The sequence below is a fragment of the Elephantulus edwardii genome, unplaced genomic scaffold (genome assembly GCF_000299155.1).
Source record: "Elephantulus edwardii isolate Elephantulus edwardi_28Jun2011 unplaced genomic scaffold, EleEdw1.0 scaffold00412, whole genome shotgun sequence".
In the NCBI taxonomy this organism is placed as follows: Eukaryota; Metazoa; Chordata; class Mammalia; order Macroscelidea; family Macroscelididae; genus Elephantulus; species Elephantulus edwardii.
The window spans coordinates 24,901-52,589 of NW_006400162.1; the positions used below are offsets into that span (position 1 = coordinate 24,901).

A 27,689-nucleotide genomic window follows, 5' to 3' on the forward strand; every position below is an offset into this window, starting at 1 on the left:
CCAGGTGGTTTGACGCAGTGACTGCTCCAGTGGGTGCTTGTGTGTCAAGAAGTGTGAGGATGAAACAAGATAGAACAGGGTTCAAGTCTTCTGTTCATTTGGTCACTGTGAGTTGTACTAACAGCAACAGCAGCTGTTAGAACTACTGTTAAGTTTCAGATTAGCATTATGATAAGTGACATCATATAGGTAGGTTCAAGGTTTGGACTAAATCTAATTTTTGGATTTGTGTTAACTTAAGGGTTGAGGTTAGGTTAGGATAGTTAGTGTTGAGGATCTGGCTCGTTCAACAATTTGGACTTGGGTTAGTCTTGTTGTTGTCGTTAAGTGCCATGGAGTCATAGATGACTCATAGTGACCCTATGAACTAAAAACCTGAACACTTGTATAGCTTCCCCCCCCCCTTTTTTTTTGTATGGTCATTTCTCCTTGTTCATAGAATTTCTGAAGGCAAGTAATTTTGTAAGTGGGTTAGTCTTAGGGTTAGGGAAAAGATTAGAAAATTTAGGCTAATTATTAATTATAGGATTCTAATTAGAATTAAAAAGACATTAAATTTAGAGTTAATCTTTAAGATAAGCCTAGGTGGTTGTTTTTTTTTGGTTTTTTTTTTTTTTTTTGGTCAAATTTTAGGACTAGGGGTATGGTTAAGGTTGGAATTAGTGCTAAGTTTAGGGCTAAATGTTACTGTTAGGATTCATGGTAAACCGAAGATAACATTAAGAGCATTCCACTGTTAATCCCCTTCATATGAACTAATTTTATAAAATGAGGGGGTGTTCTATTACATAACTGGTACATTTCCTCTAAAGCACTGTGAATCACAACCAGTTCAAGTAAATGTGTATTTTGGGGAGACACAATCAATATATGATACCACATCACTAACACTAAAAATAATCCTAGTTATAGCCTTATCTAAACCATAAACCTAAACGTAACCTAACACTAAACCTTATTCTAATTCTAAACTTTACATAAAAACGTTAACATTCATTCCAGACCAAATCCTATGCCTATCTCTACATGAATCATTATTCCTAATTTTAAACCTAACTTTAGCACTAGAACAAGACTGAATTCTAAACACTAACTTTAATACAAATTGTAATTCAATTTAGCCCAAGCCTATAATTTAAAAACAAATCCAAATTTTATCCCCAACCCAGTTTTAACTCTAATCTTAACAGTAGACCAAACCTATACCAGTTTTAGATATCTAATATATCTTTTACTAGTCCAACCTCTAGGTCTAGTCCTAATCTAACCCCTAACTCAAAAAGTAATCCTAAACCCAGCCCTGAGATTAACTCTGAATTCTAAACCTAATTCTAATTTACACCAGTGACTTTAAATGTAACTGTAATCATAATACTAGACCAAGTACTAGGTCTAGTCATAGCTCAATCATTAATTTTAATCCTAAATTTAAACCTAACTCTAACCAAAAACATAATTTTAATCCATAAACCTTCTGCAAACAATAACTCTAATCCTAACTTTAACATTCTGAAACTAAACTCTAAATCTACCCTAAATCCCAACTCTAAGTCTAGAACAAGCTGCAGTCCTAGTCTAATCTCTAAACATAACTCTAACGCCAACTTAACCTTAGCTCTAACACTAGAATAAACTATAAGCATAGTCTTAGTCTAATCCCTAACTCTAACACTACCCTAAAGCCCTAAATGTAAACCTATCCCTTCTCTCAACACTAGGCAAAGTTTCCAAGCCTAGCCTTAGCCAACTAATTATCTCTAATTTGAACTCTAAACTTAACCCTAACATTAAGCTCAAGGCACACACTTAACCATAACACTAGCCCTAACACTTGACCGAGTCATAGTCATATCTCAAGATAACTCTTATTTTAGTCCAACCTCTAACCTTAACCCTTTCAATCTAACTCTAGATCAAGACTTGGGTCTTGCTGTATAATTTTATTTCTTTGCTGCTTCTGTGGGTGTTGATTCTGAGTGCAAGTAAACTAAAACCCCTAATAATTTCAATCTTTTCTGCCATTTATCATGATGTTACTTTTTGGTCCAGTTGTGCGGACTTGTGTTTTCTTTGAGATGTAATCCATACAGAAGACTTCAGTCTTTTGATTTTCTTCAAATTGTCTTAATTTTCTGCGTGCAAGATTTTATCATTTTGCATCACAGGTTGTTGACGACTCTTCCTCCAATCCTAATGCCACATTCTTCTTCATGGAGTCCAGTTTCTAGAACTAGTTGCTCAGCGTACTGATTAAGTACTGAGAAAGAGTAGAATCCTGATACATGCCATTCGGGCCATGCTGAATTTCCTTGTTTTGGTCAAATATCTATTTTTTTTAATTTGTAATTTTTTAATTGAGATTTTATGAAAGTTTACAGAGAACTTGGATTTTCATTCGTACATTGTTGCACATTTTCCACCCTGTCCTACCCCCCAGTTCACTTTTCTCTTTGGGAAAAAAAATCTTTCATTGTAATACAGTTCCCTTGCTGCCCCCCACTCCCCTAAACCACTTTACTATGCAGCTCTTATTCTGGACTCTTGTCATGCCAATAATACCAAATCATAGATTCCTTTTATACAGTTATTTCCCTCATCTCTTTCAATGCTGTGTACATTATTTATCCCCTCTTTTCTTAGTTTTCCCCTAACGCTTATGCAGAATTTGTCTTTTTGTGACTGAGATATTTCACTCAGAATAATGTCCTCCAGGGTCACCCATTTTCTATTTCATTAGTTCTTTGTTTTTCAATGCTGCATAGTATTCCATTGTGTTAATATACCACAGCTTCTCCATCCATTCGTTTATTGATGGGTAATTGGGTTGTTTCCAACACTCTGCTATTGCGAACAAAGGAGCAATAAGCATGGGGTGTGCATATATCTGGTTGGGTGGCAGTTCTGGTTTCTTTAGGGTATATTCCCAGTAGTGGAATTGCTGGGTCAAGTGGTATTTCTATTTCCAACATTTTAAAAATTTTTTATTAATTTTAATGAACATTTACAGAGATTTTGGATTTTCATTCATACATTGTTGCTATTTCCAACTTTTTAAGAAAGTGCCACACTGCCTTCCATAGTGGCTGCTAAAACCAAGGACTACAAACTTTATTAGAGAAAAGCTTGGAAGAACCCTAGAAGTACTAATCCACAACATGAACAGTCTTCCAAGCATTCTGAAAACCTTAAAACCAGAAGAAGATAAAATATATGAATGGGACCTTCTAAGAATCCAATTCCTATACACATCCAAAAACTTCTCCAGCAGGGTAAGGGAAGCCACAGACTGGGGGGAAAAAAGTATGTGGTAATGACATGTCTGATAGGGGATTTATATCTAGAATTTACAGAATACTAGAGTGCCATAACAAGATAAAAGTAAACAACCCAATTGAAAAATAAGCACAGGATATGAACAGACACTTCACCAAAGAAGACATTCAGATGGCCAACAAGCACATGAAGAAATGTTCAAAATCCCTAGCTCTAAGAGAGATGCAAATCAAAACAACTGTATCATCTCACCCAGTAAGAAAAGCAAAATTCAACCCAGCAGCAAACAACAAATGCTGGCGAGGTTGTGGAGAAATGCGAACCCTTATTCACTGTTGGTGGGAGTGTAAAATGGTGCAAATATCTATTTTTTTTTAATCCATGTACAGGTTCCATAAGAGCACAATTAGGTGTTCTAAAAGTTCTTCTCAAGATGCTCCCTAATATATTCTGATCCACACAGTCTTTGCATAGTCAGTAAAAATGCAAGTCAATGTCTTTGTTTTTGTTGATTTTAACCAGTATCCTTATGACATCAGCAATTACTGGTATTCCTTGTGCCATGATCTCTTCCAAATCCAACTTGAGTTTCTTTTTGTTCTCTGTCAATATACTGCCCCAGTCATTTTTAGATGCTCTTCAGAAAGAGTTTATTAAGGAGATATTAATGATACTGTTTGAAAATATCCACCATTCTCTTAGATCATTATTTTTGGGGGATGGACAAAATACAGAGCTCCTCTAGTAGGTCAGTTAGGTAACTAACTCCATACAACCACTAACTCTAATGATATTCTAACCCTAGCCCTAAATCTTTGTTGTTGTGTATCCTCAAGTTAGAACTGAGCCATAGCTGACCCTCAAGTGGGTTTTCATAGGCAGTAAATCACATCTAAGGAGATTACCCATCTTTCTCCCCCCACAGGGTAGCTGGTGAATTTAAACCACATACCTTGTGTTGGCAGCAAATTCCTTACCACCAAGCCACCAGGAGCTCTGCTGACCTACTGTTTACAATCTAGGCTACCATCTCAAAGAAAGAGATTCAAGTCTACGAGCTGCTCAGCAAAAAAGGATAGGCAGTCTCAATGTATGTGATTTACTAACTCTGAAAATATGCTGGAGGGTGAGCTAGCGGTCAGTTTTAACTGGAAGGCACACAACAACAGTTCTAAACTCTAACCTAAATTGAATCTTAAAATTACTAACTCCAATTGTAACAGCAACCCTAACACTAATCAAGCCTTAAACCTAGCCCTACTCCATTAACTCGAAATCTAAACCTAACTCTCACCATTAATCCTTAAACCTAACACTAGAACAAGCCGTAAATCTAACTCTAGCTTACTCCCTAATCTTAACAATAACCTTAACACCAGACCAAGACGTAGACCTACCACTACAACAATTTCTAACTCTAAGCCTAACTCTTAACACTAGGGAACCTATTATAACACCATTCAAACTCTCACTCTAAGGCTTGCCCTAACCTAAACCTCCTTAACCCTAATCCAAGCTCTATCCCTAGCATAATCCTTATTAATAACTTTAAAATTAATTCTAATCCTAACACATAGATCATGCTCTAGGCCTAGTCATAGCCCAACCTCTAACCCGAATTTAAATCCTAGCCCAACCTCTGAGCCTTAACCCTAATTTTAACCTTCATACCAGACCAAGTACTAGGCCTTAACCTTTATTCAAATCTTATCCTGAACTCTAAAAGTAGACCAATACCTAATTCTAGCTCTAGTTCAACCCCTGACCTTAATCTTAAACTAACGGTAACACTAGACTAGCTCTAGGCTAAAATCTAATTCTAAGCTCAACTCTTATTATAACCCTAACCTTAACAGTAGACCAAGTCTTTTCCCTATCCCAGCCTCTGTTAACTCTAAAGCTACATCTAATACTAACCACACCACACTTTAATGTAATGATAACCTAAATGCTAATTTTAACCCTAAAACTAGACCAAGCCCTAGTTCCAAATCCTAACCTACATGTTAACTTTAAACTTAATCCTAATACTAACGAAACCCATAAATATACATATGAAAACATAGAAATATACAAGAAAAATAATATTGTTGTTGTTGTTGTGTTGTTGATTGCCGTTGAGCATGACTCACAGGGCCTGAAGCCCCTTTTCAACTATCGACATTTATCAAAGTTCATAGAGTTTCTGGAGGCATGTTGTTGAGGAAGTGAAATTCCTAAAATGGCACTTAACAACAACATATAATTTCAAAGCCCTTGTCTCCATCTGGAGTTGGATGAAGCAGCTGGAGCTTGCAAGATGGTGCTTTTGTTTTGGTTGAAGATCTGTATGGATTGTTTGGTTGTTTTTACTTAAGCCTCTTGTTCAGAATCAACAAGACTTCCTGGGGGCAGGGAGAGGCTTATATTTAAAAGTTGGGCCTGAGGGATTATATTTTAATCCCTTGTTACTGTATTTTAGAGGAACATTCTTCTAAGTCACACAGGACTCTGGTCAATTTGGTGAGATGAGGTAATCTGGGTTTGCTGTGACACTGAATCTTGCGCTATTTGGGTCTCAAATGCCATAATAGAACAACTGTTCCATCGTTGTGCCAAACACCATAATGGCTACCCACCATGGGCAGTGTTTGGTGGAGCTCCAAGATTGATTCAAGATTGTTTCAAGTTTGGAAGCAGAAGTGGCATCCACTTCCTAAACCACATGCCTCTGGAAACTCTATGAACTTGGAGAAATGATGATAGTTATAGAAAGGCTTTGGGACTTTTGCTCATATATGTATATATGGAGGGCCCTTGTATTTAAAAGTTGGTTGGTTTCAAGAGTCTTTCTTTTGGAGGAACATTCTTCTAAGTTGTACAGCACTCCTCCGTCAATTTGCTGCACTGGGGTAATCTGGGTTTGCTGTGATTCTGAGCCTTGTGCCATGGGGGTCAAATGCCATAATGGCTGCCCATTGTGGAGTGTTTGGTGGAGCTCCCAGTTTAAGACAGGTTTGGAAGTAGGAGTGGCATCCCACTTCCAAAACTACCTGTCTCTGGAAACTCTATGAACTTGGAGAAACGACCATAATTACAGAAGAGCTTCAAGCGTTTTGTTCATGGGGTCGCTATGGGTTGCGCTCAAATTGACAGCAATAAACAACAACAACAACAACAACAACCTTGAATCATTCTCATAATCAAGGACACAGTCATGATAAAAAACTTGATCAAGTTCATGCTATAGGACATCATTACACTCTGTTGTTCATAGGTTTGCTATGAGGTGGCACCCAACAACAACATTAGTTCTAACCCCAACACTAGATGAAACCATAGTTGCAGTCTTGACCCAAGCCCTAACTCTGAGCCTAACCCTAACTGTACTTCTAATCCTAATACTAGACCTAGGCCCAGCCCACCCCTCAGTCTAGCTCGAAACTTAACCACTAACTCTAATATAAATCCCATTCCTACCCCAAACAACCTCAACCCCTATCCCTAGACCAAGCCCTAGGGCTAGCCTTAAATTAAAGCTATTTAATTTGATCATGGTAGTATCATCTGAGCAGTTTGAAATCCTGAAATAAACCTGTTTAATACATCATAAACCATATGTGTATTCTGTTGGCCTAGTGGATAAATCGTTGCACTGCCAAGCCAAAGACCTAGACAAGGGTTTGAATTCACTGGCTGTTCCATGGGAAAAAGATGGTATATCTCCTTTCCCATACAATTTACAGCCTCTGAAAACTCACTGAAGGACCAGCTAGGAGTTAGTACTGACTTTATGGCACGTAACAACAACTATATTTGTAAACATTTCGGTCAAAGTTAGTTTTCTTTTTCAGTTAGCATTGAAGTTAAAAGTCAAAAGTTACTAATGCAATGAGATTTTGAATCTTTTAATGAAAGATAAAACAACAATACAAACATACACAAAATTACAGAGAAGGATTCAACTTTAATACATTTGGAGTAAAAGGTGTTTCTTATTTAAATATGGTATAAAAATAAATGCAAGAAACATTAACTGAGAATGTACAGAACAACAGAAAAAAGACTTGATCTTGTTTCTGACTCAATACACTAGTGAAATGGAACTTCAGGGCTAATTCATTGATCAATAATGTGAAGCCATATGTATATTTATGAATATGCTTTTTTAAAAAGAATTCATCCAGTTTGTGACTGACTGAATTTTTAGTAAACTGTGCATCTAGCAGAAGCTTTGAGAAAAAGAGAAGCAAAAAAAAAGTTTTTACTTCACTTGAATTTGTTAAAAAGAAAGAGACACAGATCCAGCTTAGTACAAGAAAGAAGTAAGCAGACATTTTTGAATGGAGGCATTGAGATGTTCAAGTGTCCCTTGGAGATGACAATGCCTTAAAGTGCACACACACAAAAAAGAACAAGTCTGGTCCTCTGCTCATGCAACACCTTGGTCTAATGTCCTCTGCTTCTGGTAACAGTGAGCTACAAAACATGTGAGACAAGTCCAGTTTGCTTCCACACTAGTGGATTATCCTTTCAGTAAGACTGAACAAGGCTTGTTAACCTCTTTGATGTCAGAGATTTCCCCTGAAGAAAAACAAAACACAAGGAAAACAAATGAGAACCATAAAATAGAGAATTAATGCTGAAAAACTGCTTACTAGTAACATGTATTTATCACAGTTGAAATTTTTGCCAAGGTTAATACTGAACCCCTCAGGTACATCCAGGGTCAGACTTTACGACCAACTCTCTCCTCCCTCCCTCCACCAACACATCAAACAAAATGACCCTCTGTCCCTTTTTCCATCCTCTCACCCTCACCTCCCCACTGCAAACAGACCAATGGTTTCACAGCACAGATTAGCAAATCATAAAACATGTCCATAAACATCCCATCAAGGCTTAGCAATGATGCAACACCTAGGTTCACAATTGGTTATAAAAATGAGTAATGGCAGATCTTCCTAAGCTGCTGTGAAAGGGAACAGTGAGGATGTATTCCTGTTCAACAGCTGAAATTAGTGGTGCATTTATAAACATTTCTAGAGAGAGTATGAGTTAATGAAATAAAACACATTTTTGAGAGTGTGCTTGGTGGAAATTCAAGATCATTCTCTGTTCTGTGTGAAGTGATGGAGAAAAGGGTTCCAAGTATAATTCTAAGTCCAAAAATCCTTTTGGTCCCTTTTTAAAACTGTGGAAACTTTCTTGCAATTTTCCAATTGGCTTTCTCCAACATTAACCTCAGAAAAATCCCCTAGACTCATACCCCACATATTGTGTTCATATCTAGAATCAACATATGTTTACTTGTCAGTGAATTCTCAAAATGAACACTGTTGATGTTAATCACAAGTATTCTAGAGAGAAGATATTTTAAAATTTTTGGTCAAAATAGCAGATTGTTAATTGGTTTCTATTTACCTCTTAGAGCGAAGTCTCCTAACAAATAGATGGTCCACTAACTGCATCACATTTTATGTCTAAGATGATAGCACAGTAAGGGAAGATCAAAAGTTTTGTTGAGAGATATGATGATTTTGTAATATCTTGCAGCCCATAGATATAGACTTGATTTGATACTTAATGTGGCTCACAATTTGGTAAAGGGATATTGATTGGGCCATCAGGAGAGAAATCATCATATGCATCACATTATGGGGGAAGAACACTATGCTTGAGAAATGATTAATAATACTAAGATTTCCTTACACATTGTATAATAACTGAGAAGGGCGCTTTTGTTGATTGAAGTTTGGTAACAAACATCAAATGCCATTTTAAGTGGAGAAAACTATTTACAACTTAGCTGCTACCAAATAATAGTAAAAGAGGATGATGTTTAAGTACTTCAAACTGAGCTATCATTTAGTTTTATGGGAGAAGAAAAATAACACAAGAAAAAGTTTGTTATATAAGGGATTCTACTTCACAATCTACCTTATACATAAAATATGAATTCCTTGTTATCGCTTCTCTGCCTCATTTTGCATATCCATAAAATGAGAGTACGAGAAGGACTTAGTTTTAAAGCTTGTTTTGAAGACTTATATATGTAAATTGCTTAAAACTATTCTTAAAACACTCAAGATATACAGTTTATGATGGTTATTAATAGCTTTCTCCTCACAAGGAGACTCAAAGACATTACCTGATCCTGAGAATTGATTGCTAATTAATTAAAATATAATTATTGCACTTTTCACACCACTTTACAGTAAAGGTTAATGAAATAATATTGGAATTTAAAAAAATCAACTTTTTCCAGACTTGAAGATAATCTGTTTCCTATATTTATTACTATACAGTCTTGTGTGCTTCACAGAAATGTATACATGTGAGCTAGCTCTGATGAGGTGATGGGTGAGTGCAGGACTGCTAACACTGTGGCAGTCTTTGTGCCAATCTATCTGGCAAAGGGCTTCCTCTCCTTCCCCGACCCTCTTCCTTTCCAAGGATCATGTTCCTCTCCAATGAACAGCCCCACCTAGCAAAATGCCCACAGTATGTGAGGCAAATCTTTATCATCTTTGTCTCCAAAGAACACTCTGGTTGCACTTTCTCCAGGACCTATTTGCTTGTTCTTTGGGCAGTCTATCGATGCACAGTGCTTTTCCTCAATACCACAGCTCAAAGGCATCATTCCCCCATAGCCAGCAGTTGTTGCTATTAAGGTGTGATGGAGCTGACTTACTCACAGCAACTTTAAGTACAACAGAATGAAGTCCTGTCCAATCCTGCACCTTTCCTGCTCATGTTTACACCCATCCTGTTGAGTGTCTTCCTTTCCTTTGCTGACACTCTATTTTTCCAAGCATGGTATCCCTTTCCACTGGCCCTTTCTGGTAATATACCCAAAGCATGTGAGACAAAGCCTCACCATCACTGCTTCTAAGGAGCACTCTGACTGCACTCTTTCCATGGCAGATTTTGTTGTTGTTGTTGGCATTGCAAGCAAGGGACCGTATTTCCCAAACCTGGGTACAGTTTTAAAACACTGGGTGCAGAGAGTGACCACCAGCATACAATCTTAGTAGTTGTATAGTTGTTATTGTCATATTTAGGTGCCATTGGATGGAGTATGACTCATAGTGACCTATGAATAGGGGATCTGTACCCCGTCCTATCCTGTGCTATCTTCACAAATCCTGACACTAAGAGCCCATTGTGGCAGTAAGAAGAGGAATGTCATGCTAATTTCCACATTTAGTAAAAATGAAATTTCAATTTACTTGTTCAGGGAAGAGGAAAAATGAAAACCTCTGATAATAACTTCAAACAAATAAACCATGCAAATTTTCCACAAAATGATTATAATTCTTCATGGAACAAAAAGGAATGGGACCTGTCATTGATTTGTAAGATAGCTGGTTTTGGAAATCAAGAATTTAAAGTATGGTTTCAATACGTTATTTCACCCTACACTGTTCTTGCAGGATGTTCTGATAGTCTAGTGGGTAAGGAATTGTGCTGCCAATCCCAAGTCAGGAAGTTCAAATCCATGACGTACTCTGGGAGAAAGATGGGCAAGCTCCTCCTATGTAATTATAGGCTCTGGAAACCAACCAGAGGGTCATTTATGAGTCACTTCCACTTTGATTGTGATGTGGTTTGTTGGTTTCTTTTAGTATGTTCTTTCAGAGAACTGGTGGTAAAGTGGTTAAGCACTTGGTTGCTATTCAAATGGTCAGCTGTTCAGAACCTCCTGCTGCTCTGAGGGAGAAAGATGCAGCAGAGAAGACTGACAGTCTGGGAACCTTGGAAGTTCCACTCTGTTCTATGGCAGCACCTGACGAAGAATCAACTCAGTGGCAACAAATAGATTTATGGTAGTGTCCTTGGGGTAGGAGTCTGGTAAAGAGAAGAGAAACCGAAAAAGAGACACACTTTCTCTTATAAATTTGGATTCCACTTAACCAAGTATCCCATTATTTTATGAATACATCATGACAAAATAATCATGATGGTCTTCAAAGGCCATCACACATTAAGCAATAGTAGCAATAGATAGATAATTAGGAAGAAATGGCCTAAATGTCTAGAAATAGAGGATTAGAGAAATACATCATGACTATACTCTTTCAAAGCAATTTAAAAAAATGAAATGGCCTGCAAGATATTTAAAATTTATTTTAAGTAGGAGAAAGAATGTTTCAGAAATACACTTAAACCATAATCATGTACATACATATATATCTTCCCAAAGGATTTTTAGAAATCTTTACAGGAAGAGACTACTCATCTTTCTCCCAAGTAGTGGCCACATTTTTTAGTTAGCAGCCAGTGGGCATACAAATTCAACTTTGGAAAGATACTGAGACCTCTCTGAAAACAATAGAATGAACCACTGAAAATGAGATTTCTGGAGACAACAAGCCAAAGTTATATGTTACACAAAGGTGAGTTATTCTTACCCCACCAGTAATGGGCATAATAGAAATAGTAGAAATAATGCAGAAAGAACAATGGATTAAAGGGGAGAACATTTTGCTTCCACCCAACTCTACCACTCTATAACTGAGGGATGTTGGTAAAGTGACCTCATCTCACTCCTTCCCACTTTGCTCATCTATGAAAGGGAGCTAACATTTGCCCAATTACCTTCCATGACTGCTGTTTGTGCAAACAAGAACATAAAAAGAAATGGGCATTCTTTGAGTACTCTAAAATACAAGTATGAGCTGTACATTATAATTCTTCACGAACATGCCAGCACATACTTGAGCTCTAGTAACCAACAGAAGCTCCAGTGGTGTTGGAAACAGTTGACTAGCAGATCATTCTTGACTCTAGGGTGAAATTAGAACAGCAACACCATTTTCCATTAGGTAGGTTAAAAAAACAGGGTGCAGAAACATGTAAATGAACTTCCTTAAAACGGCACAAACTGAAACTGTATTCACGCTGCAGAGGAGAAGATCACACTGTAGTGGACTTTGTTTCTCTTCTACTAGTTGGAAAAATATCAGGGAAGCAGAGTTAATCCATGGAAAAAGAAGGAATTTGGGAACAAAAAGGATTCCACATGAGTCCCAGTTCCTTCATTACCTGTCCCTCTCACTTAATTATGTACTTCATCTGATCCTATACTTTATCCTAAATTGTAAGCTAAATAATTGCTATTATAAGTATTTTACAGGTTCAGCATATGGGCTAAAGTTAATTAATTTGACATTAATATCAAGTTCCTAGTGTAGAGCCTGGTACTTAGCCAATACTAAACAGATGTGATTAATTATTATTAGTCTTATCTATATATTGTTTACACAAATCTTATTTCATTTTTGTTGAATACCTTCTGTCTTGCATACTTTTTCTATCTAGTACAGTAATTTGCATATAGAATATGTTTAAAATGTTTATTGAATTATCTTCTATTCTCCATTTTGTTTATATGATAACAATAACAACAATGATATCATTCATTCTGTAGCTTAAGTGAAAGTAGTATTACTGTTTTTGCAAAGATGTCCTCAAAACTTTAAGACCTCAGGAAGTCTGACATGACTAAAAAAGTAATGAGAAAGAAATAGCATGAACAAATACTGAACCAAGGGGAAATTATAACAAAATGAGGAAAGTAAGTTTAAGGGACCTAATGCGATGTTATTATCCCATGATGTACATATATATACATGTATGTGTATAGGAATATTAGTTAGCCTCTTATTCAGAAATTGCAGAACATTTTTCTATCGGTTGGCTTTCTTGGATAAGTGAAATCTTACTTATCCTATTAATGTCTTTAGGAAATCTTCTTGCCCTACCTCAAGAAGAAATAAAGTACCTTCTACATATTCCTAAGATATAACACAATGTTTGGAACACAGTTGGTACTGGATGAAAAAAAATGATAGGACTGGATGATCAAACTTCCCATATATTCTTCATTAATTTCTGCTTGATTCTTTTTAAAGTGTGTGACAGACATGTTAGAGTTGGGGAAACAGGCCAGGTTTGAGGATGATGTTGGGGGAAAGATAATCTTGCTCAAGTTGCATTATTATTACTTTTAATTACACTACAGAAATCTATTCTAACTCAAAGCCTTTTATTTTTCCTATAAAGCTGTCAGCATTAGGCCATAAAAAGAATGAATTTGAAACAATTGTCAAACAATACCCAGAGCATTGTGCAATATGCCAGGACCATTTACCATCAAAATATTGTCTCTGTCTCCCTGGGGTGACTTCTGGGAGCACGTTTAAGAACGTTCCAGAGTGTAAATAACCCCTGGAGTCCCTCATTCTCCATCTCTTTCATTTGTGTAATCACACTGAGTGTTTAAAGTGTTTAATGTGAAAAAGTTGTAACTTTTTCATGTTTTAAAAATACTGTGTGCACTTGGTCACAGCTACTAATTGGTAAATAGAAACAATTAACATTTACCTACCCCCAAGGATCCTTGAAGGAAAATGAAAACAAGAACCAAGTCTTTGTGAATCTAGTTTGCTTTCATTTCAACACACATAAAATCCACTTGACTAGTCATCACAGCAAAAGCCACAACACACATACACAGCAGCATGGGATTAACCACATGACTCAACAGACAGAACAGACAAACTTGAGTAGAAACCAAGATTTCTCTACCTCTTTTCATAACAGGTTAGTGCTGGCCCTCAGTGTTGGTGTACAGTTTTTATGGCATGGGAAAATAGGGATGTTTCTGCCCTATAAAAATAAATGTGTTGAAGGCTTTAGTTTATGCTTACACAATGTTAGGAAGTTCCAAAGGTACTGGCACAATACAAAAAGAAAAAGAATCCCACAAACAAATATCACCAGAACACACGGCAAGAGAAAACACTGATAGGGAAATCTACTGGTTTCAAACATGATTTTTACAACAGTTTTCAACGACTTCCTGAAAGAGAAAGAACATGAGAGGCATGCTAGTGAGTCTCTGGGGGGACATATATTGCCTCTGACCACCATTCATGTTAAGCCTTTTGGCTTTAAACTGCTCAATATTTCTTTTCTCCCCAGAGAGGCAGAAAGCATGAAACCTTCATTCCTCTTAATTTTTGAGCCAACAGAAAAGCTAAAAGGGATACTGTGACATGCATGCACCATCTACATGAAAGAAAGGGATTATGGAGACGTCTATAGAAGGAATCATTGCTATTCCTTTATATTATATGTTGTAAATGTACACTTCTTTTCTACACATGTAGAATTTCATGTATGACATTTTCATCTCCTCTAGAAAGGGATAGAACAGATAGATAATACAGTCAGAAGCAGGGAGTTCTAAATTCTGGTAAAGGCACTACCTTTGCTGTTACATCAACCTCAAAGGATGCTGGGGTGGGGGGTAAGGGGCCAGGGATCAAGATGATTTTGCTGCAATTCATAATTTACAATTCCTCAAATAAGAAGACTTACCACATTCTGTGCAAATTTCTCAAAAGATGTTCTGCGATCCATTGAAGGTCCAGACTTAAATGTATGGGGTGGGTGGGTTTAGGGAGAAGGAAAATAAGGAGACAATAAAAAAACAAAACAAAACCAAAGAGCAAGAACAGAATAGAAAATGACAGAATGATGAAAATGATGTAAGACTCAGTTCATGTTTTAAACCCCAAGACACAGGGAGTTTGGACAGCTACTGAGGAAGGCCCCATGACACAGGATATGAGTTCTTTTAATTGTGCCTTATTGTTGGCATAAAAAACTTCTCTTGTGAAAAAATATCTGTGATTTCACACAGAACAAATTTAGACAAAATGACAAAAGCATATGGAGGTTTTCTACTGAAATTTGCAAAGTTTAACCACTGGAATCTGTAGTGGCATCTCTTCAGAATGTGTCCCTGATTTTCTGCTATCAGATGCTGTTGGGTCAGTTCTAATCCACAGTGACCTTATGTAACAGAATGAAACACTGCGAGGTCCTATACTGTCCTCACAATTGGGGTTGTGTCTGAGCCCATTTGGCAGTCACTGTGTTAACCCATCTTGTTAAGGGTCCTCTCTTTCACTGGTCCTATACTTTATCAATGTCCTCCTTCAGAGATAGATCTCTCACGATAACATGTCCTAAGTGAGTGAGACAAAAATCTCACCATCCTTGCTTCTAAGGAGCACTCTGACTACACTTCGTCTAAGACTGATGTGTTTGTTATCTCAGCAGTCCTTGGGCTATTCAGTATTCTGCAACATGACGGTTCAGAGGCATCAGTTCTTCTCACTTCTTCCTTATTCTCTGCCCAGTTTTCATATGCATATGAGGCACCTAGACACACTATGGCTTGGTCAGACACATGATAATCCTCAATGTGACAATTCTATTAGAGACAAATTTCTGTTGAAAACGTACTGTCGTTCCTCATCTCTTTACAGTAAATCTTGTTTAAAGGGTGGCAGTGATGCTCTATGTCTTCAATGCAGAAGCTTCTTCTGACAACAGCTACTGAATCTTTGAATTCTGAATTTTAGAAATCTTAATTAATTAAAGTCAAATTTACAAATCCACATGTAGCTATTGACCACTGTAATGGGCTATTTTGGGTTATCTACTTGTAGTTGCAAAGGAAATGAATTTTGAAATATCTCATTCAACCTAAATGAATAAAAAAAAATTATAATCTTATATGTGATTTTTAAGAATCTTGTTATGCATCAGAGAGCTGGACAATGACCAGGGATGATAGAAGGAGAATTGAGGCCTTTGAGCTGTGGTGCTGGAGAAGAGTATTGAGAATACCATGGACTGCCAGGAAAACAAACAGATTTGTCCTGGAAAGGGTTAAACCGGGTGGCTCCTTGGAGGCAAGGATTCTGAGGCTCCGTCTAACATACTTTGGACATGTTGTGAGGAGAAACCGGTCCCCGGAGAGGGACATCATGCTTGGGAGGGTGGAGGGACAGCGCAGGAGAGGAAGGCCCTCTATGAGGTGGATTGATTCAGTGACTGGGATAATCGGGATGGGAGTGTCAGAGACAGTGCAATTGGCACAGGACAGAGCGGAGTTTAGGGCTGTTGTACATAGGGTTGCTATGAGTCGCAGGCGACTCGATGGCACATAACAACGACAACAACAACAACAAGTGAATCCAATATTGAATTGAATGGTCAAGAGCCCTGGTGGCAGGGTACATAAAATGCTGTGCTACAACCCAAAAAGTCAGAGAATTTAATCAGCCAATCCTTTTCCAGGAGAAAGATGACACATCTCCTCCTGAATTTACAGCCTCAGAAATCCCATCGCTGGTTGCTATGAGCTGAACTAAATCAATGAACTTAGTTTGGGTTTTACTGACAATTTTAATATTTGAAAGCTAACAATTAGAGGTGTTATTCGTCAATCCAAATTGTTTACACAATGTTGTGCTCTTGCAAAACACATGAACAGTGAATATGACTGCAAATATTAACTGAATGCTGAGTGCTCATGAAATTCTGCCCAAAATGTACTTTCTATGATCTTAGCAGTATAATATTTGTTATTGTTGTTGTTGTGTACCATTGAGTAAGAATAAATCCACAGCTGACCCTCCAGCGGGTTTTCAAAGGCAGTTTAATTGCAGGGGAGATTGCCCATCCTTCTCCCATGGAGCACCTGGTGAACTTGAACTGTGTGCCTTGGGGGACTGGAGTATCGCTCCTTAAGCCACCAGAGGTCATAGTAAGGTTTAATAAATGATTCAGGACAAACATCAAATGAAAATATTCAAGGGCAAACTTACTAGATTTTGGCTACTAATTCTGAAAGAGTAGGTCTATTGCTTTGTAATGGGGTTTTTAACTCAAACATACATTCTAGCTAACTACTAAACAAAGAAAGCTTTCAAAGTTTGACCTACTGGCATTATCCTGCTCTTTTCTTTAATGCAATTTTTTTAGTTACTTCATGAAAAAAAGGCACATAGAAGACTAACATGAAACATGAAAACAGCTTCAAATAAACTAGGAATGCATGAGCATTTGGAGAGGAAAAAAGAAATAAAAAAACCAGCAAACACATAAAACAAGTTAATGGCCCTTATAAAATGCAAAGATTTGGGGGAGGGTTTTAGAATATATTAACTTACCATTTTTCCAATACCTCCGGTCCAGCAAAGGTCAACTACTCCGGATCACTATCACTGAAAATTAGGTCAAAAAAGGGCAGAAAAAAGTAATACCTTTTTCTTTGCCTGTAAAAGCTCCTGATAGGCACTGGATCTTATAAAACGTGGGTATGAGTCACTTTTCATCAGTTTGTAAATGTGCTCCTGTAAAGAAATAATGGTTGAAGTTCTGATGCTTCAGTGAACACTGGGATTCAAACAATCACTCATTGTGTTTTATAGAATTAATCATCACTCCAGAACACTTGATTATGATTATGCAAAACTTATACCTGAACCAGGAGGTAGAAGCCAGAACAGAGCAAGGAAACATTGCATGGTTCAAAATTGGGAAGGATGTGTATCAAGGATGTGTCCTGTCTCTGTATCTTTTCAATCTATATGCAGAACAGATTCTTCAGGAGGCTAGGCTCTATGAGAAGTGTGGAATCAGGATTCAAGGTAGACTTATCAACAATCTGTGTTATGCAGATGATACAACTCTGTTTGCTGAAAATGAGGAGGGCCTGAAGTGCTTGCTGCAGAAGGTCAAGGATTGCAGCCTTCAATATGGATTGAAGCTCAGTGTTAAGAAAACAAAGATTCTCACCACTGGGCCAATTGGAAACATCATGGTAAGAGATTGAGATTGTTGATAGCTTTAGTTTGCTTGGTTCTATGATCAACACTCTTAGTACCAGTAGCCAGGAAATTAAAAGATGAATTGTATTGAGAAAGTCTGCTGTCAGAGAACTCTCCAAGGTACTGAGGAGCAACGATGTCAGTCTGGATCCTCAGGTGACCCTAATAAAAGCCATGGTCTTTGCAATTACTTGCTATGCTTCAGAGAGCTGAACAATGACTAGAGATGATAGGAGGAGAGCTGATGCCTTTGAGCTGTGGTGATGGAGAAGAGTACTGTATATACCATAGACTGCTAGGAAAACAAACAAGTTCACCCTTGAGAGGGTTAAACCAGGCTGCTCCTTGGAGGCAAGGCTCCTGAAGCTTCGTCTGACATACATTGGACTTGTTTTAAGGAGGGACCAGTCCTTGGAGAGGGACATTATACTTGGGAAAGGCGGAGGGATGGAGCAGGATGAGATGGTTTGATTCTGTAACTGGGGAAATGGGGATAAGTGTGTGGGAGACAGTGAGATTGGAAAGGGATAGAGCAGCTTTAGGGCTGTTATACATAGGGTTGATATGAGTTGCAAGTGACTAAATGGCACATAACAACAACATCTATGCTTCCTGCTACCCTACCTTTTCAGGTCCCCATTAAATCTTTTCTAATTACTTCACCACTACCCACAATAAACTCTGTTATCTTAGTGACTGTCTCCCTTCCTGAACCCTGTTCCCATTCCTCTTCCTGGCTCCCTCTCCCTAATATGTAATACACATGAATGATACACAGTGTATACAAATTCTGTATGTAGAACAATATAAATTTTAATTTTTTAAAAATGATAATATTGGAAATAACACTGCTTATGAAACATTTAGATCTTTAAATTAATTATTTAATCCATGGATCAGGGCTAACATTGGTTTCAGAGCTAAGGAGGCCACAGATCACAACCAGTCATTTAAAAAAAAGCAAACACACAATTACTAATGGACCTTGGAAACTTCAATGTCAATAATACTGAGATCAGAAAATCATGATGGTGCCCACTGCTGAGCACTCCAAAGGGGTCACAGAAGGTGGTTCTGAAAAAAATGGGCAAAAATTGTGGAAATCACAGTTAAAATATTATCTAAAAAAACCTCTGGAACATCAAAACCATAAAAAAATGACCAGATTCTTGGTCCATCAGAGACTGGTAGAAGCCCCCTTGGTTATGATCCACAATTACCTTCAAATGTAGAATAAAATTCAACCTCCTGGTTCAACACTTACAAGGTGAACAAGAACACCAGAGAAGCAAGAATTCCTTATAGTAATTCAACTACATAAGATCAAAAAGGCATCCTTTGTTTACAGATCAACTCCAGAAAGCCAGAAGGGGCAGTACGGAGGATTAATGAAAAGGAGAATCACAGATAGGAAGGAGGAAAAGTGTAGTTACATTATGAATATTATAATTAATGTTATTTTAAAAAAATGTAATAATGAATGGTTGAATGGAAAGCCAATCTACTTGGCAAACTTTTACTCAAATAACAGTGTAAACTATCAAATGAAGTCTAATAACCTGTTACAGAATAAGGAAAAAGGATTTTTAAAAAATGAAATGTCATGAAGTTATTTCAAATAAAGTGGTGTTGTTATGTGCCATTGAGTCACCTGCAACTCATAGCGACCCTATGTACAACAGCCCTAAACTCTGCTCTGTCCTGTGCCAGTCTCACCATCTCTGACCCACCCCCACCCCAGTCACTGAATGACTGAATCAATCCACCTCATTGAGGGTCTTCCTCTCCTGCGCTGTCCCTCCACACTCCCAAGCATGGTATCTCTCTCCAAGGACTGGTCCCTCCTTGAAACATGTCCGAAGTATGTCAGATGAAGCCTCAGAATCCTTGCCTCCAAGGAACAGCCTGGTTTCACCCTATGAAATTGTTTGTTTTCTTAGTAGTCCATGGTCTATACAATGTTCTTCTCTAACACCACAGCTCAAAGACATCAAATCTCCTTCTGTCATTGCTACTTATCATCCAGCACTCTGATGAATAGCAAGTGATTGCAAAGATCATGGCCTGTAGACCTTAGTATCTTTAGTGACACCACTGCTCTTCAGTACTTTGGAGAGGTTCCTAACAGCAGACTTTCCCATCGCAATACGTCTTTTAATTTCCTGGCTGCTGGTGTCAAGAGTGTTGACTGTGGAGCCAAGCAAACTAAAGCTATTAACAATCTCAATCTCTTCATCATTCATCCTGATGCTGCCAATTGGCCCAGTGGTGAGAATCTTTGTCTTCTTGGTATTGAGCCTCAATCCATATTGAAGGCTGCAGTCCTTTACCTTCTGCAGCAAGCACTTTAGGTCCTCTTCAGTTTCAGCAAGCAGGGTTGTGTCATCTGCATAACGCAGATTATTGATGAATTTTCCACCAATCCTGATGCTACATTTCTCTTCATACAGCCCAGCCTCCTGGATAATTCGGTCTGCATACAGGGTGAAAAGGTATGGAGACAGGACACATCCCTGGTGGACACACTTCCCAATTTTGAACCATGCAGCGTTTCCTTGTTCTGTTGAAAATTGCCTCCTGGTCCAAGTATAGGTTTCTCATTAGCACAATCAAGTGTTCTGGGATGCTTTAGGAAGAATATTAAATGATCCAGGAAGTATTAAAAGAAGATGGAAGGAGTATACAGAGTCATTGTACTGAAATTAATTGGCAGACACAGAAGAATTTCATGAAATAACATATGAGCAAGAGTATGGTGATGAAGGAAGAAGTTCAAGCTGCTTTGAAAGAACTGGCAAAAAATAAGGCCCCAGGAATAGATGGTATACCAACTGACATATTTCAACTAACAGATGCTGTCCCAGATGTGCTCACCAAGCTATGCCAAGAAATCTGGAGGACAATCACCTGGCCAACTGACTGGAAGAGATCCATATTTGTTCCCATTCCAAAGAAAGGTGACCCAACAGAGTGTGGAAATTATTGAACAATATCAATGATACCACATGTAAGCAAGATTCTGCTTAAGATCATCAAAAAATGACTTGAACAGCACATCAACAGAGAACTGCCAGAAGTGCAGGCTGAGTTTAGAAGGGGTCGTGGTACTAGGGATATTGTAGCAAATGTTAGATGGATCTTGGCTGAAAGCAGGGAATACCAGAGGAATGTACATCTGTGTTTCAAATCAAGTAGTAGATTTATATAGTTCATATAAAAATAGAAATAAATCTCTGCTGGGTCTTAAAATTACTTCAGGAGTAATTATTCCAAATAAGGATAATATGGAGTAAAAATTAAATTATCACACTGGATACCATGAGTTCAGGTACTGTGGTGGTGCAAATTGATCACAATATTAATCCTTTGTGCTATTTATATGAAAGATTATCATATACATATATTTTGGTCCAGAATGCAAGTCTAGCAGTAAAAGCAATGATTAAATATTGAAAAAATCTAAGATTACATATTTCTAAGTTTTCTATTTTTTGTGCTTTTAGAACTCACTTACTGAATGATTATACAGTGTCATTGACTCTTAAATAACAGCTCGCTTAGGGTATTGATTCTCATGCTATCAAAAATCCATGTATAACTATGACTCCCTAAATAGTTAACCCCTAATAACTTGTTGCTGAATGGAAATCTTAATGGTTGTTGTTGTTATGTGCTGTCAACTGTGACTCATAGTGACCCTATGTACAACACCCCTAAACCCTGTTCTATCCTGGGCTAACCTTATTGTCTTTGACACACTTATCCCCATTACCCCACTGATGGAATCAATCCATCTCATCGAGGGTCTTCCCCTCCTGTGCTGTCCCTTAGTCCTCCCAAGCATGACGTCTCTCCCCAAGGACTGATCCTGCCTTGTAAGATGTCCAAAGTATGATAGACACAGCTTCAAAATCCTTGCCTCCAAGGAGTAGCCTGGTCTCACCCTCTCCAGGATGAACCTGTTTGTTCTCCTAGCAGTATTCAATACTCTTCTCCAGCATCAAAGCTCAAAGGCATCAACTCTCCTTCTATCATCCCCAATCATTACACAGTTCTCTGATGCCTCTTTTTCTTGTCTCTTCTAAATCCACCCTACACTTCAGGCAGTTCTCTGTTGGTGTGCTGTTCCAGTCATTTTCATATAATCTTCAGCAGAATCTTGCTTGCATGTGATATCAATGATACTGTTCAAAAATTTCCATGCTGTCAGATCACCTTTTTTTGGAATGGGAATATAGATCTCTTCCAGTCAGTAGGCCAGGTGCTTGTCCTCCAAATTTCTTGGCACCACTTAGTAGCACATCCAGGTCAGCATTTGTTTGTTGAAATATGTCAATCTGTATGCCATAAATTCCTGGGGCCTTGTTTTCAGAGCATCTTGAACTTTTTCCTTCATCATACATTATTTAATGAAATTCCTCTGCGTCCACCAATTCTGTTTGGTACAATGACTCTGTATACACTTTCCATCTTCTTTTAATGCTTCCTGGTTCATTTAACATTCTGCTCACAGCATCCTTAAGTACTGCAACTCGAGGTTTGAATTTGTTCTTCAGTTCTTTCAGCTTAAGAAATGCTGAGCGAGTTCGGCCCTTTTGATTTTCTGACTCCAGCTCCGTGCACATTTCATTGTTATACTTTATCTTCTCGCACTCCCATCTGGAATTTTCTGTTCAGTTCCTTAATATCTTTTATTTCTTCCCTTTGATTTTGCTTCTTGGTGCTTCAGTGCAATATTAAGATTTTCTTCTGACATTCATCTAGGTCTTTTCTTCCTCCTCTGTCTTTGTAATGACCTTTTGCATTCTTCCTGGATGAATTAGTGTTCAAGGCTTCAAACCTGTTCCTGAGATGAAAATGTGAAATTCAAGTGGGATAGACTCAAGATCAAATTTTGGTTCCTGTGGACTTGATTTCATTTTCCTCAGCTTCAGCCTGAAGTTGCATATGAGTAGTTAGTGGTCTGTTCTACAACCAGTACCTTGCCTACTTTTCACAGCTGATATTGACCTTCTCCAGTGATTTTTCCACAGATGTAATCAATCTGATGCCTATGTAAACCATCAGGTGAAACCCATAAACAAATAAATATTCTGTAACTCACGTATATTGTATACTGCACCTAGTTAAAAACAGTTTTTCAAAGAGACCACTGGCACAGTTGCAGGGAGAGTGTCAAAAATTTATTTCTCTCCCCACAAAGATCCTTTTCTTGAACTGGCAGGCAAGTTCATATGCAGACTTCAATCTATAATACAGATAATAATTCAACTTTTTCTTGTATTCTAACAACTTTCAACTGCTGCTCTTGAACACCTCCCGTATGGCTAAGTGGCACTTCATATGAATCCCATGGTGTTCTTCTATGTTTAAATTATTATGCTAATATAACTTTTTTTCACTGTGATATGAAATTTGCACACACAGATGCTCAGCTTCATATACAACATTTAAAAAAATGCACATAAAGGATGGCCTTGCAGTTCGAACCCAGGCTATTTGAGTCAAATGTATTTCACCAGACAAAGATCACAAATCAGTTTACAATCTAGTATGTTGATGATTAATATTTGTAGACAAGTCGGGCAAAGGAAAAAAAATTGGTCTAATTCAGTCTGAGTTTAATCTGAGGAGATTTCACTACAGGTACCAGGATCTTAATCAGTTCCTTGGTGTATCAGTGTTCAACTCTTTGGGAATATCTTGGATGTCCCAATCTCTTGTTTGAGGAACATAACTTCCTCATCTCAAACAGAGCAGTATAACATGGAGTTCTTCGGAATCCACACCGAGATATTCAGGATAAGTCTCAAAATCCCAACTCTGATCACTAAAATGATAGCAAAGTTGTGGCTGTTACTAGAATTTATCTGAGATGTAGAGCAATTTCTTGTTTTAGAGTGAAATATTTTTGGATGCAGATCCTATTTTATCAAGATGTCCCGCTTAGACTGAGCATATAGACCAACTTACTCCCCTCCTGGAACCTTAATTTTCAAACTATAAGGTAAGGTTGCTGTGAGGATTTAAGGAAAATAAAACTGGACAAAGACCAAAGATGATAGAGGAAGAACTGATGTTTTTAAGTTGTGATGCTGGAGAACATATAATGGACTGCCAAGATATCTAAAAGGTCTGTCCTGGGGAAGGTGAAATAAGTTTGTTTCTTGGAGGCAAGGATTTTGAAGCTCCATCTCACATACTTTGTACTTTGAGTATGTTGCCAGGAAGGACCAATTTGGAAAAGGACTTCATGCTTGGAAGGGTAGAGGGTCAGTGCAGGAGATGACCCTGGATGAGATGGTTTGACACAGTAATTGGGGAAATGGGGGTAGGTGTGTCGGAGTCAGTGAGACTGACTCAGGACAGAGTGGGGTTCAGAGCTATTGTACATAGGGTCACTATGAGTTGCAGGAGACTCAATGGCACATAACAACAACAACAACAGGGTCTCTTAGAGTAAGGAGTGCACACAGATAAGAGTATATACATTACTGATTATAAGCCAAGTACATGTTTAAGATGTCTGACTGTATGAGATAGCGGAGTCCTCACAAAACTCCAGTGAAGCAGGTCAGCTTTATTATATCCATTTAAAATATTCAGAGACTGAGGAGTGGAGAAGCCAGATCACACAGTAGGGTGTGGATAGAACCCAGACAGACAATCTGGAGACAGAGTCCACTTTCTCAATGATTACCTCTCATCTCAAAAGAATGATCGGAATTTTAAAGATAAGGAAAAATTCCATCAAAAATTGGAGTTACTATCTCAGCTTAATTAAACAGAAAGAGAGAAAAAGGCTACCCAAGGGGCTGGTGATAATGCTTTCTATTAAAAAAAAAAAAGAAATTTTCTTTTGATTGTTATAGTAAAAAATATTCTTGCTTTCTATTTTTTAATTGTGGTTTGGGTAAAAAAAAGAACATTTTTTTAAATGACAGAGATAACAAATAAATATTCTTTTTTAAGATGTCAGGAAGGTCATCCCAAACACTTCACACATTGTTGGTTTTAGAAAAATGCCTGAAATTTAATCTTGAACCAAAAAGCAGCAGTGCTGGAATTCTCTGTGTACCTACCCCACCCACTTCCTCCATGGGACTCTCAGAGAGCAGATACTTCCAGGTGAGAAATCAAGACAGAGTTCCAGAATGGGACAATGGGATTACCAATATAAAGCACATTAGGTTTCTTCGGAAAGAAGAGGGCCTCTTTTCCTTAAGCCATAGGCAAGGAGAAATACATTTTCTAAGTTAAAATATAAAAGAACATTGTAGATTTCTAAATGTAATTCATATAATGCTGTTATTTTTTTTAGAAAAGTCTCTTTAGAGATAATATTCTTTTCTAAAAGAAGTTAAATGATCAAAAATGTATGCTCTGATTTGAAAGCCAATTTCAACACACTGTTAGGAAATACTATCTCAAAACCTTTTCTGTTCTTTTTTATGGTTGGGTGTGTGCTTACAAATAAAATGAATTTTTCATTCAACCATTCGTACACATTTTGTTCTAGTTTATTCATTTCAACATCCACAAAGTAACTGCACTTTTCCTACTACTTTCTCCCTATATTCCGGCTTAAATTAAACCTTTTATAATTGTGTCTTCCCTTTCTTTAGTGAAATTGTGATCATCCCCTTATTGTCTATTTCCTTTTCCTTCACTGATCTTAACGTGTGCCATTTATTTGTGATTTTTTACCTTCATCTCCCTCCTTCCCGAAAACTATTCACTATTTAAGAGTGATTTTGTGTGTAAGCCTTTAGCTTTTTATAATCATAGTCTTACCCAACATGTGCCCTGTTGTGACTGACTTATTTCATTCAGCATAATAACATCCAGATGCACCCTAGCACTAGGAGTCTGGCCTAGTGGAGACGAATTGTGCTGCCAACCCTAAGTCATCTGGGTTGAATCTACCAGCTGCTCCAGAAGAGAAAGATGAGCAATCAACTCTTAGCAATTTACTGCCTCTAAAAACTCACTGGAGGGACAGCTATGAGTCAGTTTTGACTCAAGAACCAGTTTTTGACACAACAACAACAGATGCGTCCAGGTTACGCAGTGTTTCATGAATTCTTTACTGGTTTTTGTAGTGTTACATAGCACCCCATGGCGTGAATATACCAGTTTCTTTATCTATTTTCTACTGACGGACATTTGGGTTGTTTCCATCTCTTTGCTACTGTAAATGATGTTGCAATGAGTGTGTATGAATATGTTTGTTTCAATGTATTTTTTTTTTCTCAATAATACATCTTTTTCTTCTTGAGCTCTATTTGTTTAAAAAGAGAAAGCAGAAATTGAAGTAATTTCTAAAGAGGCAATTAAAGTTCTGGTTGAGGGAAAACCATTATAAAATTCTTATTTGTTATTAAAATAAATGTCTTTTTGGTAGATTTACATTAATAAGTTCCTATAGCAACCATGTAGTTTTATTACCTGAGACAAAGTTAAAGTTTGACATAAATTTTTTTTTTTTTATATTTCATTCATTTTTATTGTGAATTTTTTCCCTCTCTTACAATCAGCCTACCAAAAACTACTTTTATAAAAGCATGTAAGCCTTCTACTTCATGTCTTATGCCTTAGTATCCCCCTTTTGAGAGCCAATTGCTGATTTGCCCATCCTGATCAAAACAGTACTCTTAGGAAACAAGCATGTCTCTCTTGCTGAAGGATCCGCTGTTCAACTTGGAAACTTTGAGCATCTGCATAAATAAGCAAAGTCTAATCTGGGGCAAGCCATCAGGCTGCAACAATCAGCCTTAGTTCAAAGTATGGGTCATCTTTTCTTCCTATGGTTGGGTTTTGGTCAAGTCATCCCAAAGCATCTGTGGCTAGGCTTTAAAGCTCAGGAGTCCACACTGCTTGTTGTGTTCCAAACTTGTTGGTCTCTTCACTCAGCCCGAGGCCCCACATGGGGTCAAGTCAAATCAACAGGCTAGGTGTCCTCACAACTCTCTGCTTTTTAAACCAACAACCCTTCCCTACTCATCCACACATCTGTGTATGCTATGGGGGCAGCACTGCAAGAACATGTCCAAGTTCAGCTTATTTCTCCATTGTTATATTGCTCACACTTCCACTCCTGTAGATCTTAGTGATCAATGAGTGAACATGCTCCAACCTCCTGTCTTGGAGATGGGGTCTGATAGGGGCCCACTTTATTCTGCCTCAGAATCTAAACAGCTTGTCCCAGTTGTAAAAAAACTGTCTCTTCCTTTCCTTTTTTTCTTCTCTTCTTTTCTGTTTTGTCCTTTCATATGTAAATCTCTTCAATCAACAGTTCAATATGAGTTAGAATCCATTCAAATGCAAATCTCCTCAGAGTATTGGGTGGGACTCAATCTCTCCCCTTGGCCACACCCCCCCCATCAGATTCTACTTTACTTTAATAAGCTTATCTACAGGGCAGGAGTGGCATATACTTCCATAATAGTTTGCCTCTGGAAACCTTATGAGCCTGGAGAAACATGAAAGTTATACAAGTGTTCAGGTCTTTCATTCACAGGGTCGCTATTTGTCACTTAACAACAACATCATAGAGCTCAGTTGGCCTAATGGACAGAAAGTGATGCTACCAAGTCAAAGGTGAGTAACTTTAATCCATGGCCCTCAGGCCTGGTTTTAATTGTTTTTGGTCAAACATTCTTCTAGGTCTTATAGTCCTTGTCTGTCCACTTTCTGTAAAGAGGTAACTTGTGGTTGCTGTGATGTTGAACACTTTGACAC

At 37.8% G+C, this 27,689-nt stretch overlaps 1 protein-coding gene across 4 annotated transcripts in view; it reads right to left on the reverse strand.

Moving 5' to 3' along the window:
- Positions 1–7,144: 7,144 nt before the first annotated feature.
- Positions 7,145–27,689, reverse strand: part of RGS7 (regulator of G-protein signaling 7) — a 546,902-nt gene continuing 526,357 nt past the window's right edge. For 2 of the 4 annotated variants that reach the window (XM_006902443.1, XM_006902441.1), the window contains 3 exons: positions 17,382–17,471; positions 13,846–13,926; positions 7,145–7,836 (listed from right to left, as the gene is read on the reverse strand). In XM_006902443.1, coding sequence (XP_006902505.1) covers positions 13,852–13,926; positions 17,382–17,471 — 165 coding nt within the window. In that variant the 3' untranslated portion in view covers positions 7,145–7,836; positions 13,846–13,851. Of the gene's footprint in view, positions 7,837–13,845; positions 13,927–14,640; positions 14,695–17,381; positions 17,472–27,689 lie in introns of all 4 variants that reach the window. The other 2 variants (XM_006902440.1, XM_006902442.1) reach the window with 2 other exon arrangements.